Genomic DNA, 19,525 nt, shown 5'->3' with positions numbered 1-19,525 from the left:
CAGCTCTTTCCATATAGAGATCATAGTGACCATCTGCGACACTCCAAAAAAAACAAAACAAAAAACATTAACATTTTCTTAAAAGTAGTTTATATGACTTGTTATATGACATTCCAAGTCTTCTGAAATCATATGATAATATACAGATCAAAATTTTATTCATAATTCACTTCCATTCTGAATGGAATGGACATTTCTCCATTTGTGTTCCATGGAAAAAACAACATACAAGTTTGGAACAACCCTGAAAAAGAAGTACACTTCATCATACTTTTAAAAAGAGTGCTTATTATCAAAAATAATACTTTACATTTAATTAACACTGAAGTTTTTTTTTTTTTTTAAGTTTTTAGAAATGTAATTGCATGTTAACTGAATTTAAATGATTGCAATCAAACGATGCAATGAAATAAAATAAATAAATAAAACACATTATATATATATATATATATATATATATATATATATATATATATATATATATATATATATATATATATATATATATATATATATATATATATATATATATATATATATATATATATATATGGAAAAAATTAAGAGACCACTGAACATTGATAGCATAGAAATACTATCTAAGATTTAATGTAAACAAGTGCACATTCAATACAATTAAGTGCACTTCTTTTTCATAAGTGAACATAGGGGTGAGTAAACAAAATGTTCATTCGATGTTCATGATTCAATCAATTTCCTGTCCTACAGTGTTTCTCATTGATCATGTGATTATGGAAATAAAATGGGTAGAGAATGGTATTTTACGCTGAGTTTAAAAGCACACTGCATCACGAAACGTGTGAAAGATGGTAAAGAGCTAAGAAAGAGAAAGGTGAATGTTAGGACCTAATGTTTTTACCATGAGGTGGAGTGGAGTCTTAGTGGGTCCCTTGGCAGACATCTTTTCCCACAGTCCTCTCCTCACATAGCGGACTGTGGTGCCAGCAAGCTCAAACTCCCCTGGCAGCTCGATTTTCCAGTCATTGTTTATGGATCGCTTGCTGGAGTCCTTCAGAGCTGCACCAGTCAAACAGGAACACATTGATTTAATTCACATTACATAAGCATCATTCTATCAAAACTCTCTCATTCATTTATCAAATATCACAAAATAATTTTGTACATGCAAACTTCCTTGACTTTGATCTGTTAGAACTGAGTGAGTAGCTAATTTCAAAAAGAAATATATTCCTAAAATGCATGTCTTTTTGTATATAGTACCATATTCATTTTAGAATTTACTGTATGATGTTTATTGGAAATAAGTAATAAGTAAAACATTATTAATGTACAGTCACATGCATTACATTTTAATTTAACTTAATACATTTCAATGTGGGATGAACAATATTTAGCTGATCTTATTTTCTTTAATTTTGGTTAAAGTTAATTTATTTTGGATTTTTGTTTAAAGCATATTTTCAGGCATAAAAATAAATATTTTTTAAATGCTCTTAAAGGAGAACTCCGGGGAATTTTTAAGTTAATCTACATCGTTATACCTTTGTGAGTACTGTCTATAGAAAAAAAAATTTAGCCGGATTGGTGCTTGCAACACAGAGCTGTTACAGTTAATGCCCAGAGCTCCCACTCAGCTAAAACGGGAGTTATGGGGGCATATACATAGAGTGTCTTTGTGCCTCTTAACAGACACAAAATGCAATTAAAATGTCTGTCGAGATGCGTTTAGCCATTGTTTAAATTCACCTAAATACTGTTTTAGCCGGAAAAAGGCAAATCGTCCAGGTGGGAGGAGCTGCGGAATCTCGAGGTCATGAAAAGGAAGACGATGAAAATGTAAATTCTTGTATTTTCGCATTCTGTTGCCACAATTCGGAATGGCACAAACGCGAACCATTTCTTCTTCACTTGTGAGCCGATCATCACTCTTCACACACACAACGCTCCTCCCACCTGGACTATTTGCCTTTTTCCGGCTACAACTGAGTTAGTACGGTCAGGGCTCTACGCTAACATTTTTCTTCAGGAGCACTTGTGCTCCTAATTTAAAAAAATTAGGAGCACAGTCAAAAATTTAGGAGCACTTTCTGATCAATAACACGCATTCCAATTATGACTTTCCCATTACAGGATGATCTTTGTCCCTTTAAATGAATGTCCTGGGGCATTTTTACCATTATAAAAGCAAAGTTTTCTAATCTTATTAAATATATGGATCATCTTATCAATTTTTTCAATTAAAATAGAAAAGTTGTTTTTAAAATGTTAATTTAAACAATAAATTTAGTTAGAGCAATATGACACAACCAGACTGTTACCAATCTAATTAAATCAGCATCAAAAGATCTTTGCACTGTAGAAGTGGCACAGCAGCTCTATCTAAAGTGGTGTCTATGTACATTTACATAGATTTAATGCAGCTCATGGGTAAATAATGTTGTATTAATGTTTTAAATATAGGTTTTTGAATTTAGAAATGGGTTATGTACAAGTTAAACTTTAAAAGTCTGATATTTTAAATAAAAAGTTCATGCAAAGTATAAATATGAAAATAAAACAGCCAGTAGGTGGCGTCAAGTCTATGTGTGAGTCATTGATTCAATCGTTCAAACGCAGATTCATTCGAATCAAACCGCTTGGAGAGGCGCAACAGTTCTGGTGTACTTTTGATTTTCACGAAATAAACAGTATTGTGGCTAAAACGTTGTTACTTAACATCAGCTTGTCTATTGGACTTTTGTACAAGGTCAGTATAACATTTGCATAATGCCAACTCGGAGCAAAAGCAGTCAATAACTTTTGGCGCTCTGGCGCTAATAAACAGAACTGCATGCGTCTCGCGGAAGAACATTGCAGCCGGTGCTACTTCTATCTGTGTGTGTCTATGGCGAGTCACACAGGGACTGTGCTCCTCCGCAGCGCTGCGAACCAAACTGGAATAAAATAGTCAGAATATAAACACTTATTATATGTGTAACGTAGTGATTCAGGGTAAGATAAAAACACGGTTTGGAAAATGGATTCATGATGTACTCTGACTCTCATATATACATCTAGTCATTTTTAAACACGAGAAAAGTTGTGGACTGAAGCTGATAGCCTAAAGATTAAATCAAGAACTCATAGAGGGGCTTTTTTTAATTATTATTTAGTAATTCATTTTTGGTGGCATTTAACATCAGCTAAATAAATAAACATCAGCGCGAGGCGTCTGGTAAGTGCGCATGGCCGCGTCACACCCGTTTCACCTAGTAAACAATCTGTGAAGTGTAGTCCGTGGCACACGCTTGTACATGTTCTGCTGACAGAAGGCATGACAAGCAGTCGATCGCAGAACGAAGCGCAACTGTTGCTCAGTCAGTGTTGATACACTTTGGCAGTTGTAGTTTTTATTCCGATTGTATTATAGGCTACATTTATTCATGAGAATCGATCGGGTCACTCGCACCGGTGCGCCTAAATATTTTTTCATCAAAAATAATACTTTACATTTAATTAACACTGAAGTTTTTTTTTTTTTCCCCTATTTTTCTACACAGCGACCCAAAATGGTCGCTATGTAGAGCCCTGACGGTTAATTGCCATAAACAGAAATCTGTTCATTTTTTAATCATGTAAACATGCATTTTTTTTTCTGACATGCTGCTTTAACGAACTGAGGACTACTTCACTTGGTCTTGGTTTCAATGTTGTTTTGCCTTATTTGATGTTTGATTCATTGTCGGTTCTCTCTATGTCATACTTCGGGGTTCTCTTACGCATTTATGCACATGCACACTCTTCAAAAACGGCACTGATCATTGACACGCTAAATATATATTACCAAAAGTTTTGGGATGCCTGCCTTTACATGCACATTAAATTTTATGACATCCCATTCTTAATCCGTAAGGTTTAATATGGAGTTGGCCCACCCTTTGCAGCTATAACAGCTTCAACTCTTCTGGGAAGGCTTTCCACAAGGTTTAGGTGTGTTTATGGGGATTTTTGACCATTCTTCTAGAAGCTCATTTGTGAGGTCAGGCACTGATGTTGGATGAAAAGGCCTGGCTTGCAGTCTCTGCTCTAATTCATCCCAAAGGTGTTCTATCGGGTTGAGTTCAGGACTGTCAAGTTCCTCCACAACAAATTCGCTCATCAATGTCTTTATGGACCTTGCTTTGTGCACTGGTGTGCAGTCATGATGAAACAGAAAGGGGCCATCCCCAAACTGTTCCCACAAAGTTGGGAGCATGAAATTGTCCAAAATGTCTTGGTATGCTGAAGCAATATGAGTGTCTTTCACTGGAACTAAGGGGCCAAGCCCAACCCCTAAAAAACAACCCCACACCATAATCCCCCCAAACTTTACACATGGCACAATGCAGTCAGGCAAGTACCGTTCTCCTGGAAACCGCCAAACCCAGACTCGTCCATCGGCCAGACAGAGAAGCGTGATTCGTCACTCCAGAGAACATGTCTCCACTGCTCTAGAGTCCAGTGGTGGCGTGCTTTACACCACTGTATTCAATGCTTTGCATTGCACTTGGTGATGTAAGGCTTGGATGCAGCTGCTTGGCCATGGAAACCCATTCCATGAATCTCTCTACACACTGTTCTTGAACTAATCCATCATCTATTTGAGTCCACGTGTAATTTTAACAAGAAACTATGCTTCTAAACAGCCAACCCGTTCTCACTCCCAAGGCGTCAAATTCCGACGCATGGTCAATTGTTCCCTTTCGAGGGAACTCGCACTGCATCGGAACGACGAATTTGGGGACACTCCTTAAGCAACAGCGCGTCTGAAGTATGAATGAAATCAGGCCAATCCTGATTGGTGTTGCGTCATGACGTAACTATGACGGCGTACCCGGAAGGTACACTCTAAAAAAAAAGTCTCGTAATCATAAGGGAACCTTTTTTAGTGCTATATAGCACCAATTTTGGTGCTTCAGTGGTTCTTCAGAGGTGCTATATAGCACCTTAGTCAAAGAACCGGTGAAGAACCTCTGAAGAACCGGTGAAGAACCTCTGAAGAACCGCTGAAGAACCACTGAAGCACCAAAAATGGTGCTATATAGCACTAAAAAAGGTTCCCCAATGATTACGAGCCAAGAACTATTTTTGGTGCCATATAGAACCTTTTTTTTTTAGAGTGTACATAAGGGGAGCCTGGGCATAGTAATGGCAGTTATCGCTCTTCAGCATAGCGCTCTGTGTGAAATCTGTCTGTCTATTTATTGTTGTTTGTCAAAAAGTGAAAGTGTGTGTGAAATGGCGACTGGAAAGTGAGAGAGTGTGTGTGCATCTGTGTCCCCGTTACATGTCGGGCTCGGATGCACACCTGCTGTGTTTGCAGTGTCTGGGTGTTCAGCATACTCGGGCGGCTCTCGAGGGAGCCGCTTACGAGCATTATGAAAGCTGACACTCAGGCTGCTCCGCTCTCGGCTGGCCGTGTTCAGTGAGACCGGCCAGCCTCGTGAGCCCTGTGGATCGGTCCCGCATCCGCCGAGGCGGTGCGGCGAGGCCGGTCATGGGGCTCACGGATGGACTGTCAGCGGGACTTGGGACTGCTGAGGCATCTTCCCAGTCTTTGTCTGACAGTTCGGATGTTCTCCTTCCCCGTGTGGAAGCCCGCGCTGCGGCTTCTTCCCCCGGGGCGGAGGACCCGATGCTTCAGCGGTCTGATTCTGAGGAATTAGACGCGCTCAGCATCGAGGCAGTCAAAGTCATAAGCACTCCTTATATATGCAATTAGAGTGAACACACGCGATCGGTGTGCATGAGATACTGGTTGGCTTAACGGCTTGAGCCACGTTGCTGAGGCAACGTGTGGGTCACGAGTCCGTATAGTACGATAAAACAGTATCATCTGATGATGGCTGCATTTAAATCTGAGGATTTAAATGAAATATGAGCTGACTCTGAGGAGTTAGATATTCAGCCTGTCATTCAGACCATGTTTCACCGTATTGTTTGAAACTGTTTGGCTTTTTTTTCGAGGGATGAAAGCCAATTGTATTATGACGGCTTGAACCACGTTGCTGAGGCAAAGCGGGGTTTATGAGTCCATATAAATACAAATAAACAGTTCGTCTGATGATTACGGCCACATTTAATTCTGAGGAATTAAATAAAATATAATCTGACTTTGAGGAGTTAGATATTCAGCCTATCATTCAGACTTTGTTTCACCTTATTGTGGCTGCATTTAATTCTGAGGAATTAAATTAAAATATTATCTGACTTTGAGGAGTTAGATGTATTTTTATTCAGCCTGTCATTCAGTTCAGTTGGCACGGGGTTGGTGATTATGGTGGCATTTAATTCCGAGGAATTGAGTGTCGTGTTATCCGACTTTGATAAATTGGATACTTTAATTCTGTCACCCAAGCGTGTTTAACTTGTGAACTGGATATTCATCTAAGATGGAGCCCTCCTGAAGTGATGTCGTTCTCGCCGCCTTGTGGCCTGCGGGACACATCAGGTTTAGGCAAGGGCTAATCGCAGTGTCCGCCCTAGTGTTGCGGCCCTGTCGAGCTGCTCCCTTAGATGAGGCCCCTGCTGGCCAGCCCCCTCTCCCGGGTAGGAGCGACCGAGGTCGTTTTCCCCCAGGAGCTCGGTTAGCCGCTTCAGGGGGTCGGGAATGAGTTTCGGTTGACACCCGAGGCCAGCCTCGAGAGGCTGGTTCCCTTAGTAGATTATCTCGGCGCATGGTCATGCCTTCCGAGTGTGTCTACGTGGGTCCTGCAGACTGTAGAGCTGGGTTACAGGCTTCAGTTCGGTTCTCCTCCCCCGAAGTTCAACTGGGTGGTCCGGACTGTGGTCGGCCCAGGGCAGGTTCGGGTTATGGAACAAGAAGTACAGCCCTGTTAGCCAAGGAGGCCATAGAACGGGTCCCTCTGGCAGACAGGAAGTCCGGATTCTAATGCCGGTACTTAATAGTTCCTAAGAGGGATGGCGAGTTGCGTCCAACTTTAGACCTGAGGTACTTGAATCGTTCTCTGAGGAGATTCAGATTCAAGATGCTTAGCAATTCCTCCATTGTGATTCAGATCCAGTCTGAGGACTGGTCTGTCACGATGGGTCTGAAGAGGACGCATACTTCCCTGTATCCATCCTTCTGTGTCACAGGAAGTTCCTGAGGTTCGCCTTTTGGGGGCAAAGCGTACCAATATCGGGTTCTTCCAGGCGGCCTAGCCCTTTGAGACTCTACACGCAGTAGCGTGTTGGCGCCTTCTCAGAGAACTGTGTTCCTGGGAGTCGTATGGGATTCTCTACGTTGGGGGCACAATTGTCTCCCGCACGTATCGAGTCCATACGGGCGGTGGTCTCTAGAAGGAAGCTAGGCCACAGCATCACTGTGAAGCAGTTTAAGGACTGCTGGGGCTCATTGCGGCTGTGTCCAACAGAATATCTCTTGGCATGCTGCATGAGATCCTTACAGTAATTTATATTCAACATTAATAATAATACGCTGTTTCTTAATTGGCCAGAGGAGAACTGGCACCCCGACTGAGCCTGGTTTCTCCCAAGGTTTATTTTTCTCCATTAGGTCACCTAATGGGGTTTTGGTTTCCTTGCCACTGTTGCCTCTGGCTTGGCGTGCTCAGTTGGGGACACTAAATTTTTCAACTAAACATCGAAATACATCTAAATAATGAACTAAATTAACCAAATCCAAATTAACCAAAATGTAATAAAATCACATCTTTTGCCTGGAAATGCTGGCGGTCTACAAAGCTCTAAGAAGCTTTTTCCCGGACCTCCGCGGCCACCATGCCCTAATACGGAAGTAAACCAGGTGGCTTTCCTTGAGGGGAAGTCCATTCTGTATGATCAGGGTAACGCGCAGTGGCCTTCGTTCCCAAGTCATATGGAAGAAACCTTGGTTTCTGTCCCAGGTGCCAGTGTTGGGAGCGTCCTGTTGCCGGAAAATCCGTTTCAACAGACGCCTCCCTCACTGGTTGGGGCACGGCATCAGGGAGCTTGAGGTCCCGCCCTCTATGCAGACTGGCGCATCACATCCTCCTGTGGTCCCAAGGGAAACTGTTGTCCATCAGGGCAAGTATGTCCCGGGGGTCCAAAATCAGGGAGCAGACATCCTGTCGAGGCAGGGGCTGAGGCCCGGGGAGTGGCGACTCCACCCTGAGGTGGTGAAGGCCATGTACGAGAGGTTCGGCCCAGTGGAAGTGGATTTATTCGCGTCTCGAGAGACGACCCACTGTCCACTGTGGTTTTCTCTCACGCATCCGGCCCCACTGGGGCTGGATGCCATGGTGCAGACGTGGCCGAGGCTGCGTCTGTACGCTTTTCCCCCGATCGCTCTGCTCCCGGGAGTCCTGGAGCGGGTCCGTCGACAAGGTGTCAGCCTGCTTCTGGTGGCGCCACGTTGGCCGACTCGAGTTTGGTTCTCAGACATCATAGCTCTGCTAGTGGGTCAGCCGTGGGAGATTCCTCTGAGGAGGTATCTCCTGTCTCAAGCAGGGGGCACAATATTTCACCCCCGGCCAGAGATATGGAACCTTTGGGTCTACCTAGAGGCTGGCCTGCCGGCGGATGTGGTTGAGACCATGCTCAGTTCCAGGGCTCCGTCTACAAGGAGACTGTACAGCCTCAAGTGGAATGATCTTCCACTTGGTGTAGAGAGCGTGAGGTGGACCCAGTTAACTGCCCAGTGGCTTCAGTGCTGGAGTTCCTCCAAGATCGTTTCTCTGCAGGGCTTACCCCGTCCACACTCAAGGTGTACGTGGCTGCCATTGGGGCTTTCCACACACCGTTGGGTGATGGGCCTTTGGGTAGGCACCAGTTGGTTGTACGGTTCCTCCGTGGGGCTCGGAGGATGAGGCCTGTGGCTCGTTCCAGAGTCCCAACCTGGGATCTGGCAGTGGTTCTCGAAGGATTGGCTGAGGCCCCCTTCGAACCGCTAGAGTCAGAAGACCCAAAGAGCTTGACCCTTAAGATGGCCTTTCTCTTAGCCATCACTTCTCTGAGGAGGGTGGGGGACCTTCAGGCCTTGGCGCTTACGCCGACTTGCCTGGAGTTTGCCCCTGGCGAAGTGAAGGCCATCTTACACCCTAGGGCCGGTTATGTGCCCAAGGTGCCATCAAGCATGGTCAGGCCTTTGGTTCTTCAGGCATTCATCCTCCACCTCACATGACGGCGGAAGAAGGGAGACTTCACCTGCTCTGCCGGTCAGAGCTCTTATAATGTATATTTAGTGAAGTCTGCACATGAGATCTGTACAGCTGTCTATAGCTTGCACCTCCCTGCGACGCCTGGTGCGAGGGTGCTCCAGTCCTAGCTGTACCCGGTCTCCGGCTTCACACTAGGACTGGAGCTATCCTCGGTGTGGCCTAGTGGGTACTCGTTCCCCAAATTCGTCGTTCCGATGCAGTGCGAGTTCCCTCGAAAGGGAACGGCTCGGGTTATGTATATAACCCTTGTTCCCTGAGAAAGGGAACGAGCACTGCATCCCGTCGCCACACCTCGGCACGCCTGGAGCGCATGCTTCATCGCGATAACTGCCATTACTATGCCCAGGCTCCCCTTATGTACCTTCCGGGTACGCCGTCATAGTTACGTCATGACGCAACACCAATCAGGATTGGCCTGATTTCATTCATACTTCAGACGTGCTGTTGCTTAGGGAGTGTCCCCAAATTCGTCGTTCCGATGCAGTGCTCGTTCCCTTTCTCAGGGAACAAGGGTTATATACATAACCCGAGCCGCTTTCCACGTCACAATAAAGACGCTAAAGGTACCCCTAGGCGTCACTATATCGACGCGCTGAGTGCCCCATTAATTTTAATGAGAAACCTTTGGCGTCAGACACAAACGCGTTGGGCATGGGAAAGTTATCGTCATGATGATCATATATTGGGTTATGATTTTGCCATTATGACATGTTGGACTGTGATTCTCAATTTAATCAGCCAGCATCATTTTATTTACGCTATCTAGACACGTTTTAACATGTAACCCAACCCCATTCCATCCCTAAACCTACCCATTTGTGTGGTATAAAACGCAGATATAACAGGCAGAGTCGACTGCATGCACAATTTATTCAAAAAATACAAATATTCCGAGGCCAAGCGATTGATTTGTGTGAAGGAAATCCCCAAAAGCGATCAGCGTCTCCATCCGCAGAAGATCACGAACACATCAAATTTCAAATATTGCCGCCCGTTACGTCAGTTTTCATAGTGAAATTGCATTGGCTCTCATATGTCTCGTGACCAATTGCGTCATTACGTCAGCTTTGATTGTAAAATGTCATTGGTTCTCGTGTGTCTTGTGACCGAATGCGTCATGCTAAAGAGGCGTGTGTATTATTTGAATGAGATATGAATGAGTGCGTTAACGGAGCGGCGGGATCATCATCTCAGCGATTAAAACATTAAGATCAACTCTGTTCTTTACTTGAAGACATCGTGTGACTTCAGAAGACTTGGAATACAACATGAGTTAATACTTTTATACTGTTTTTGGTCAGTTTTTGCAATAAATAGATGTGACTGTACTTGTATTTGCCTGTTACGTGTTTTATATTGTTTAGAAGTGGGTAGGTTTAGGGTAGGAGTTGGGTTAGCTGCTCCAAAATAAAAAAGTAACCTTTAAATATGAATAAAATCATGTATGCTTTTACAAATGCAAAGAATAAAATGCGTCTTGATCTGACGCATTGGGTAAACAACTGAAATCAATGGAGCACTCAGCGCGTCAATATAGTCACGCCTAGGGGTGACTTTGGAGTCTTTGTTGTGACGCTGAAGGCACTTGACCATGCTTCGGATTTTGACGCCTTGGGAGTGAGAATGGGTTGAAACAGCTCGAGAGCTGTAGTTAAAATGTGTTTTTTGAACATTAAGGCAAGAAAACATATTCTAGTAGATGCCAAAAAACAAAATCAAGACTTTGTAAAAGGGCATAATATGGCCTATTTAACCCTTTATGTTGAAGACAACTGATGTACAGGTATAGCACCAATTTAAAGGTATACTTCATGACGGGTAATGGTGGGGGTTGCAATATATTCTATAGCATTTTTTTACAATACATCTCTGCCTTTACACAGTCCAGAATCCAGAGCAATTTTTCCCTTTTAAAATGCACCTCAAACACATTCTGACAATTCATGCATTTGAACTTTGTGTCGAACGAGCTATTGCAAATAATTCTTCCATCATTACCTCACATTCATCCTATTTTTATACACATATACGACTAAATTATTGTTCCTAAGCAGTAGAAACTGAAGACATGTGATTACCCACAGTCTGCTGCAATGAAAGCATAACCTGGTTTGTTTTGGAGAGCATCTGCGCTGAGCTCAATGGGAGGGGTTCACTTTCATGTCACTTTAAGCTTTTTGGCTGGAATAAAAAAATATATTCTTCTGTTCTCTTATAAAAGATGGCAAACCATACCCAAACTAAACATGTTTACATCTCCCTGTGAATTACAGAATGAATTTCGATGTTAGATGAAAGGCATTATAGAACAAAATGCATGCAATGCTGCTTAAACATTTGGCCAAAATGAGGCATCTAATAGAAAGTCTAAACTGTTATGAAACTTAGTCTATAAAATCTGAGACTGTGGGCATTTTTAATAACTTCAACCCATGCAGTCACGTGATCCTGACCTTTGGGATAAGGAATGTTTATTTGAGAATATGAAGAGTGAAGCGTTATTATAATCTTGTCAGCATTATGCCTGTGAAGTTGGACAAGACACATTAATTCGGAAAGTTGAAGGTGTCTTTTCAAAAACCTCTGACTCATTAAAATAAATGAAATTACAATGAATATGCTCATCAATTGTGGGCTAGCTGGACAAATAAATTCTTAATTAAGTTTCACAAGATTTATAACATTCTCTCAAGTGGGTTTCACTAAGGGTGAATCTCACAAATAAGAATATGTCTGGCATATTTCACCCCATAATAAACAAGTAAAGCCTGTTAATAGACAATTATGATTATTTTCACATTTTCAAAAATGTAATTCTTATTAGGGGAAAAATATTTATCTTATATTAAAACATTATTAATTAATTTACATTTAATGCTTTTAATGGATTTAATTAGATAAAATGTAGTAAACGTAATTAGAATTTGGCACATAAATGTGCTTAATTGTCATTAAACTAATGTCACAATGTAAAAAATCATAATGGTCATAAAAATTAGTTTGTTTTTGTGGTGAAAAAATGACCCAGACATGTTTTCTATGACATTCACTCACAAAAAATAATATTATTATAATAATGCTATAATAATAATTAATAATAATTAAAGTGCTTACTAGTATTGCAGGTTTAGAGTGGCATAAAGCGAATCCATGTTATATGTCCTTATTGTGAGTTTTATCCTAATGTGACAAGCAGCTTGTCAGCAGAGAAATGTCATTAGTACGGTGGCCACGAGAGCTCAATGCGCTGGAACTGAAGAAAACATATGCAAATAGAAAAAAACACCAGCAAATTAAAAAAAACATCTTCATCAGTTTTACAACACATGTGCTGCAAGAGTTCACAATACAACCAAATAAAGAAACACGCTGTAAATACTCACAATACAACCAAATACAGAAACGCGCTGTAAATACTCACAATACAACCAAATACAGAAACGCGCTGTAAATACTCACAATACAACCAAATACAGAAATGCGCTGCAAAAGTTCACAACACACTCAAATACCGAAACCAAAAAATCAAATATGCAAAACCAGGCCCAGAGATCTCAAGCCCCTTCAACATTTTGGTTGCCATGGAAGTCTATGATGGAGAGAAAAATCCTGGAATGTTTTCTTCAAAAAACGTCTCGGTTACGACTGTAACCTTAGTTCCCTGAATAGGGAACGAGACGCTGCGTCACCGCTTTGGGAACGCCCCTGCGTGTTTGCGTCGTGAAGCACGTATGTCATCAGTCCAATAGAGAGACGGAACGTCATAGGTGGGTGACGTCATAGACCCGGAAACTATAAAGCACACCGGCAAACACACGCCGTTAGCTTCTGAAGAAGGCCTGAAACAAGGCGCTTGCGGGCATGCGAGGAGCATGGCAGGGTGACGCAGCGTCTCGTTCCCTATTCAGGGAACTAAGGTTACAGTCGTACAGCCTCGGCCACTCCTGTACCATCGCGTCCAGTCCGAGAGGAGCTGGGGGCGACAGGGAGAACCACAGACGACAATGCGAATTGTCGTGAGTGGCGAACAGGTTCACTTGAGCCCTGCCGAACTTCTCCCAAAGGAGCTCCACTACCTCAGTGTGAAGCCTCCACTCCCCGGGCCTCGGCCCCTGCCTCGACAGGGCGTCTGCTTCCACATTCAACCGCCCTGGAATGTACATTGCCCTGACTGACAGCAACTTTCCCTGGGCCCAGAGGAGAATAAGGCGCGCCAACTTGTATAAGCGACGGGACCTCAAACCCCCCTGATGGTTGATGTAGGAGACCACCGATGTGCTGTCTGTGCGAACAAGCACATGATGGCCCCTGAGATGTGGCAGGAAGTGTTTCAGGGCCTGAAACACCGCCAACATTTCCAGGCAATTTATGTGCCACGAATGCTGGTGTTCCTGCCACAGACCCTGGGCTGAACGACCACTCATGGTCGCCCCCCAGCCCGTCAGGGAGGCATCCGTGGTCAGAGACGCACGCTGACACGGTGCCCCCAGGGACGGGCCATGGGTCAGGAACCAAGGGTTCTTCCACATAACCAAGGTGCGGAGACACCGCCGCGTTGCCTTGATTACGCGAAAGGGGTTTCCCCTCGGGGAAAAGCCCCTGGTCTTGAGCCACCACTGTAACGGTCTCATGAACAGCAGGCCCGAAGGAATCACGTTGGACGCGGCTGCCATCAGACCTAACAGTCTCTGAAACTGTTTTACAGTGAGCGGCTGGTCTAGCTTCACCCCTTTCACGGCTGAGAGGATCGACCCTACGCGAGGCTCTGACAGACGAGCCTGCATAGAGACCGAATCCCAACTCACACCGAGATAAGTGATCTTTTGCACAGGAGAAAGAACACTCTTCTTGGAGTTGAGCCTCAGCCCCAACCTCCTCATATGGGCGAGAACAACATCTCGATGCTGAGCCGCGAGACGCGCTGACTGCGCCAGTATCAGCCAGTCGTCGATGTAATTGAGAATGCGGATCCCCTGTAAGCGTAAGGGGACCAGAGCAGCGTCCACACACTTCGTGAACGTGCGGTGTGAAAGAGCTAGACCGAAAGGAAGCACCCGATATTGGTACGCTTCTCCCCTGAAAGCGAACCTCAGGAACTTCCTGTGCTGCGGAAGGATGGATATATGAAAATATGCATCTTTGAGATCTAATGTGACAAACCAGTCCTCGGACCTGATCTGAGACACGATCTGTTTGAGTGTAAGCATCCTGAACTTGAGTTTTGCCACGGCTCTGTTCAGGACGCGAAGATCCAAGATGGGGCGCAGCCCTCCATCCTTCTTTGGCACTATGAAGTACCGGCTGTAAAATCCTGACTCCCTGTCTGGGGGGGGGGACCCTCTCTATAGCCCCCTTTTGCAGCAGAGTCTGTACTTCCTGAGTCATCACCAGAGCCTGCTCGGGGTCCACCACAGTGGAGAGGACCCCGTTGAAGCTGGGGGGACGGCATCTGAACTGGATAGCGTACCCCAATCTTACACATCGCAGGACCCAACGAGATATGTGAGGCAGATTCTCCCACTCTGACACAAAATCTACTAAGGGTACCAGCCTCTCGAGGCTGGCCTCTGATGTACTCTGCACCGCGAGTGCAGCGCCCTGAAGCGGCGAACCGGTAGGGAACGACTGACTCGACGGCATAGTTTCCCTCCGAAGAGGGTGCGGGCCATCCTCGGATGACCCGCGGGGTTTCTCCGCGCCCCGGCACTCGGGCGGGGTTGGCGGATTGACCCCATGAGGGTACCGCGGACACACGGTTACCGTATACAGCGGTGAGCACCGTGCGCCCGCGGCGGGGATCACCCTCACTGTCCTGGGCCCAGAGGCGTCAGGACTTCTTAGACGCAGCCTTCCTCGCCACGATGACTGTCCTCAGATCAGCCCTGGGCTTAGAAGGCTGCGCCTGTGAGCGCCGCGCACCCGACGACCCTTTCTGAGGGGGTGTACGAGTTGCGACACTCACTTTCTGCTGCGCCCTATGGGAGGAGCTCGTACTCGGGGTCTGCTGCTCCCGCCTAGCAGCAGACAAGACCTGGGGCTTACGGGGAAGGAACTGCTTGAGCGCCGCCACCTGTTTCTTTGCCTCCAGGAACCTGTCGGTAACAGTGGTGACAGCGTCACCGAACAGGCCTCCCGGAGACAGCGGCGCATCAAGCAAAAAGCTTTTATCACGTTCCTTAATCTCCGTAAGATTGAGCCACAAGTGCCTCTCCGTGGCCACCAGGGCTGCCATAGAACGGCCAACGCATCGGGCTGTCTCCTTGGTGGCACGGAGAGCGAGATCAGCTGTAGATCGGAGTTCATTGATGGTATCAACTCCGATCTCGTGGCTCTCACCCAGGTCTCACAGCAGTTCAGCCTGGTATGCCTGCACGATTGACATAGTGTGCAGACACGCAGCGGCCTGACCTGCTGCCGAGTACGCTTTGCCCACAAAAGATGATGTCACTTTTAACGGTTTTGTGGGCAAAGTCGGAGCCTTTATGGCAGACGCAGACTCGGGTGAGAGATGGCTCGCGAGCGTCTGCTCAACCCGGGGCATCTGACCATAACCGTGTCTTTTCAACCCCGTGATATTGCTGTACACGGAAGTGTGCGGGGTGAAAATGCGTGCAGACACAGGCCGCTTCCAAGACCTCGACACCTCGGTGTGGAGGTCCGGGAAAAACGGCAGACTCCTACGTGGAGGCTGAACAGAGCGTGCGGGGAGAAAGCGCTCGTCGAGTCTGCTATTTACGGCAGCTCGCTCATGTTGTTCAGGTGGCCAGTCAATATGTAATCTGGCCACCGCTCTGCTCAGCACATCCATCAGCTCCTCACCAGCAGGGGAATGAAGTGGCGAGTCCTCACCCCCTGCGTCGATGCTACAGACATCGACCTCCTCGGAGGAAGATATCTGTAACACCGCGGCCGCTCCCCGGGCGGGAGAATCCGCAGAGCGGGCTCCCGAACCCAGAGAGGCGGCACTGGATCTGCCGGGTGAAGGATGAGATAGGGCGGGGCCCGTCTCCATCCCCTCCGACAGATCCTTTTGCGAACCCCACGACATAAGTCGTCGCTGAGCCTCAGCAGCAGCGGGACCCGTGCCGTGGGGAGCGCGAACCGGGACGCCCTCCTCGAAGAGCGCCCGGCGGGATCGCAGCACGCGAAGAGGCAGCGCCTCACAATGCTCGCAGCCGGCACCCTCGAGAGCCGACTGCGCGTGCTGCTCACCCAGACAAACAACACACATCAAGTGTGTATCCCCGCTCGTAATGTTGCGTGAGCAGGGAGGAACACACTGTCTGAACTGTTGTTCGCTCGCCATAGCTTTTTTTCTCTCTACAAACGTGAGTGTGAGTGTGACTTGAAAACAAAAAAGTCTGAACTCAGACACAACACAGAATGACAGGGACACAGTGATAGAGAGCGCTTGTTGAAGGCAACAGAAGCTAACGGCGTGTGTTTGCCGGTGTGCTTTATAGTTTCCGGGTCTATGACGTCACCCGCCTATGACGTTCCGTCTCTCTATTGGACTGATGACATACGTGCTTCACGACGCAATCACGCAGGGGCGCTCCCAAAGCGGTGACTTTTCGGCTGAAGAAAGAAAGACATGAACATCTTGGATGAGATGGGGGTGAGTAAAATATCAGGAAATTTTCATTTTGAAGTGAACTAATCCTTTAACACGAAATAGCCTGCATCTCTTCAATTTTCTCTCTCTCACTAGGCTATAGTATAGTAATAGGCTACGTATGGGCCACAAGAGAAATATTAAGAAAATAAATTAAAGCCTATACCGTTATCAGGACATATTCAGCTCTCATCGCTCAGTTTTTAGTTTCACTTTCTACAGTGAATAATTGACTGGGATTTCAGAATTCTTCACCAACATAACTACCGCAAAGTTTGCGCAATTGCTTGTATGATATCCATTGACTTGCTTTTGTGGTTTAAAACGCAAACATTTTCAATTGTGACGTGACATTTGTCTTTAATCAACAATTGCTCGCAAAATGATGAACAATGATTCACACTTCCCATGATAATAAAAACAAGTAATTTATTAAATAAATGTTCTGTATTTGGGTGCGTTGTGAACTTTTGCAGTGCTTTTCTGTATTTGGTTGTGTTGTAAACTTTTACAGCGCATGTATTGTCAAACTGATGAAGATGTTTTCTGTATTTGCTGCTGTTTTCTTCTGTTGCAGCGCATTGAGCTCTCTCGGCCACCGTACATTTGTCATAACGTAGCATAAGAGACAACACCAGGCGTAGTTCCTATCTACAGCCATTTTTCAGCTGATCCCGTCTCAGTGAGTCATGTGGCCATTTGGAAGATGTTGTTATGGTAACAGGTTGAGTAATTACCTAGAAAGCTATGGGATGGCTTGTCTTCCACAACTTTGATTCGTCTAGCTCCCACCGGAATGACAGCTGCCTCAATATAACCTTTGGGAGAGAAAGAAATAATGGGGAGAAACAAGAGAAAGAAGAGTGGAAAATGAAAAAAGACAAGCGAGATTTCAAACTGGTGCACAGGTGGGCAGGTACGAGTGCATATTTCTGGAAACATGTACGCAAATATGATGTGCGTGTGCATATAGTGCATATATATGTCACTACAAATAGTCTATTTTCCTAGCCAAAGCAGACCATTCACGATTATCATAAGTCTCAATCGTAAATCTCAATCAAATGGTGAATAATAATTTTTGTCATGTGAACATTTATTTTTATGTATTAAATAAAACATAATTATTTATTGAATTACTTTTATTTTACATAAAAAATGTTAATAATTAAGTTCTAATTCTGATTAAGTTAACAGATAAATAGATTAAATTAAGTTAAAAAATATTTTATTTGAATGATCAAAATGTTTAATTTAATTTCTATTGTTCTCTCTCTCTCTCTCTCTGAGAGAGATATATATAAATATAGATATAGATATATATATATAAATATAAAATAAAGTATGTCCGATGCTTTGCCTATAAGCCAGTGGTCAACTCTGATTAGAACCAGGGCATTTTCCTCTGACGTACACACACAATTCCCCTTTCAAACACCATTGTGACACAAAATGTCTGGGCAGTAATGATAAAACCAATCTGTACTGTTTGTATACACACACTGTGGCCACATTCAGAAGTTAATGCTAAACCTCATCCTTACATCACAACACTGAGCAGAAGGAAAGAACCACAAAAGAGGCACACAAATGGCTGATGTGTACACGAGTAATTGCCATCAGTTCAGCTCATATAAAGAAAATACTTTTGACACTGAGGCCTCACAGATACAGGTGGCTTCGTGAGACATGTTTTGCAGGGTGAGATTAGTGTGACCCTGACTGGGATGATTTGACCTGCCGTTTGGATGACAGTCTCAAATGATTATCGTAAAGTGTTGGTTTCATTTACTGCCCCACACTTTGCACTGAACCCATTTTAGGCCATGTTCACACAGCAACAGAATACGGTTGTCAGTCCTGTATTTGAGTCCTTAATACGGTTATGTTCACACACAGCTCAGTTATTTACAGGATTGACAACCGCATTCTACCAAACTCACACCTGTACATTTTCAGGAATCACAACCGCATTCTCGGAAAGCCTGAACCAAACCAGACTGGACAACTAGTTGTCTGTCACATAATGCAATGTGATGGAATGTGCGCAGCTCAAATGCGTGTTTATGTGTGTTGCAGGTTTTCTGTAACTTACAGTGACAGAGATATAAGCTGTGTGTCTTATATAAGCCTCCGTCAGTTTTTGTGTGCTACACACGACTCCGCTCTCCATCCAGATATAAAAAGGTGCTATCGGTTAATAAAGATTTGATGGATGAACTTTGATTGGACTCTTTTCGTGTCAAAAGTGGTAATACTTTTTATCGATGTCTCCATACTTTGGTCACTGTCACTATGGTTACTGGTAAGAGAATATGGGCTTGACTTCATACAGACAGTATTCAAGGCACTACTGTAAGTTGTTGTGTGAATAGGTCATTTCGAGACTCACATCTGTAAGTAAATGCGGTTGTCAATCCCAAAATCTGACAGTGTGAACGTAGCCTTAAACTCACCGTATTCCTCCTGGCATGATCACAAACATGCGGTTATCACTCCACACAGAAAAGACCACAACCCCCTGTTAAACACCCAACACCACACGACCGTCCACCTGATTAACATAAAACACATCAAACCCAAAACACACTCATCCACATCCAACCACATCTGGAGGACCTGAAATAACCGTCAGACTTTCAGGATTCAGTTTCTATTTGGTTTTGTTATGGAAAGAAGTTCATCTCAAACAATGAAAAATTAGGATATTGATGTAGGAAAGATTTTCTGCCAAATGTTTATTGGCCTC

The 19,525-nt window shown here is 44.6% G+C and overlaps 1 protein-coding gene across 1 annotated transcript in view; it reads right to left on the bottom strand.

Moving 5' to 3' along the window:
- Window positions 1-19,249, bottom strand: part of LOC307118330 (A disintegrin and metalloproteinase with thrombospondin motifs 17-like) — a gene marked incomplete at its 5' end in the record, with an annotated part of 69,090 nt that extends 49,841 nt beyond the window's left edge. Inside the window, 3 exons of the mRNA XM_079803912.1 lie at window positions 881-1,038; window positions 15,156-15,253; window positions 19,233-19,249. Coding sequence (XP_079660038.1) covers window positions 881-1,038; window positions 15,156-15,253; window positions 19,233-19,249 — 273 coding nt within the window. The remainder of the gene's footprint in view (window positions 1-880; window positions 1,039-15,155; window positions 15,254-19,232) is intronic.
- Between the last annotated feature and the right edge of the window lie 276 nt (window positions 19,250-19,525).

Source organism: Gobio gobio, assembly GCF_949357685.1.
Source record: "Gobio gobio genome assembly, chromosome: 2".
Classification (NCBI taxonomy): domain Eukaryota; kingdom Metazoa; phylum Chordata; class Actinopteri; order Cypriniformes; family Gobionidae; genus Gobio; species Gobio gobio.
The sequence above is the reverse complement of the archived record's forward strand: the minus strand, read 5'-3'. Positions and strand labels throughout refer to the sequence as shown.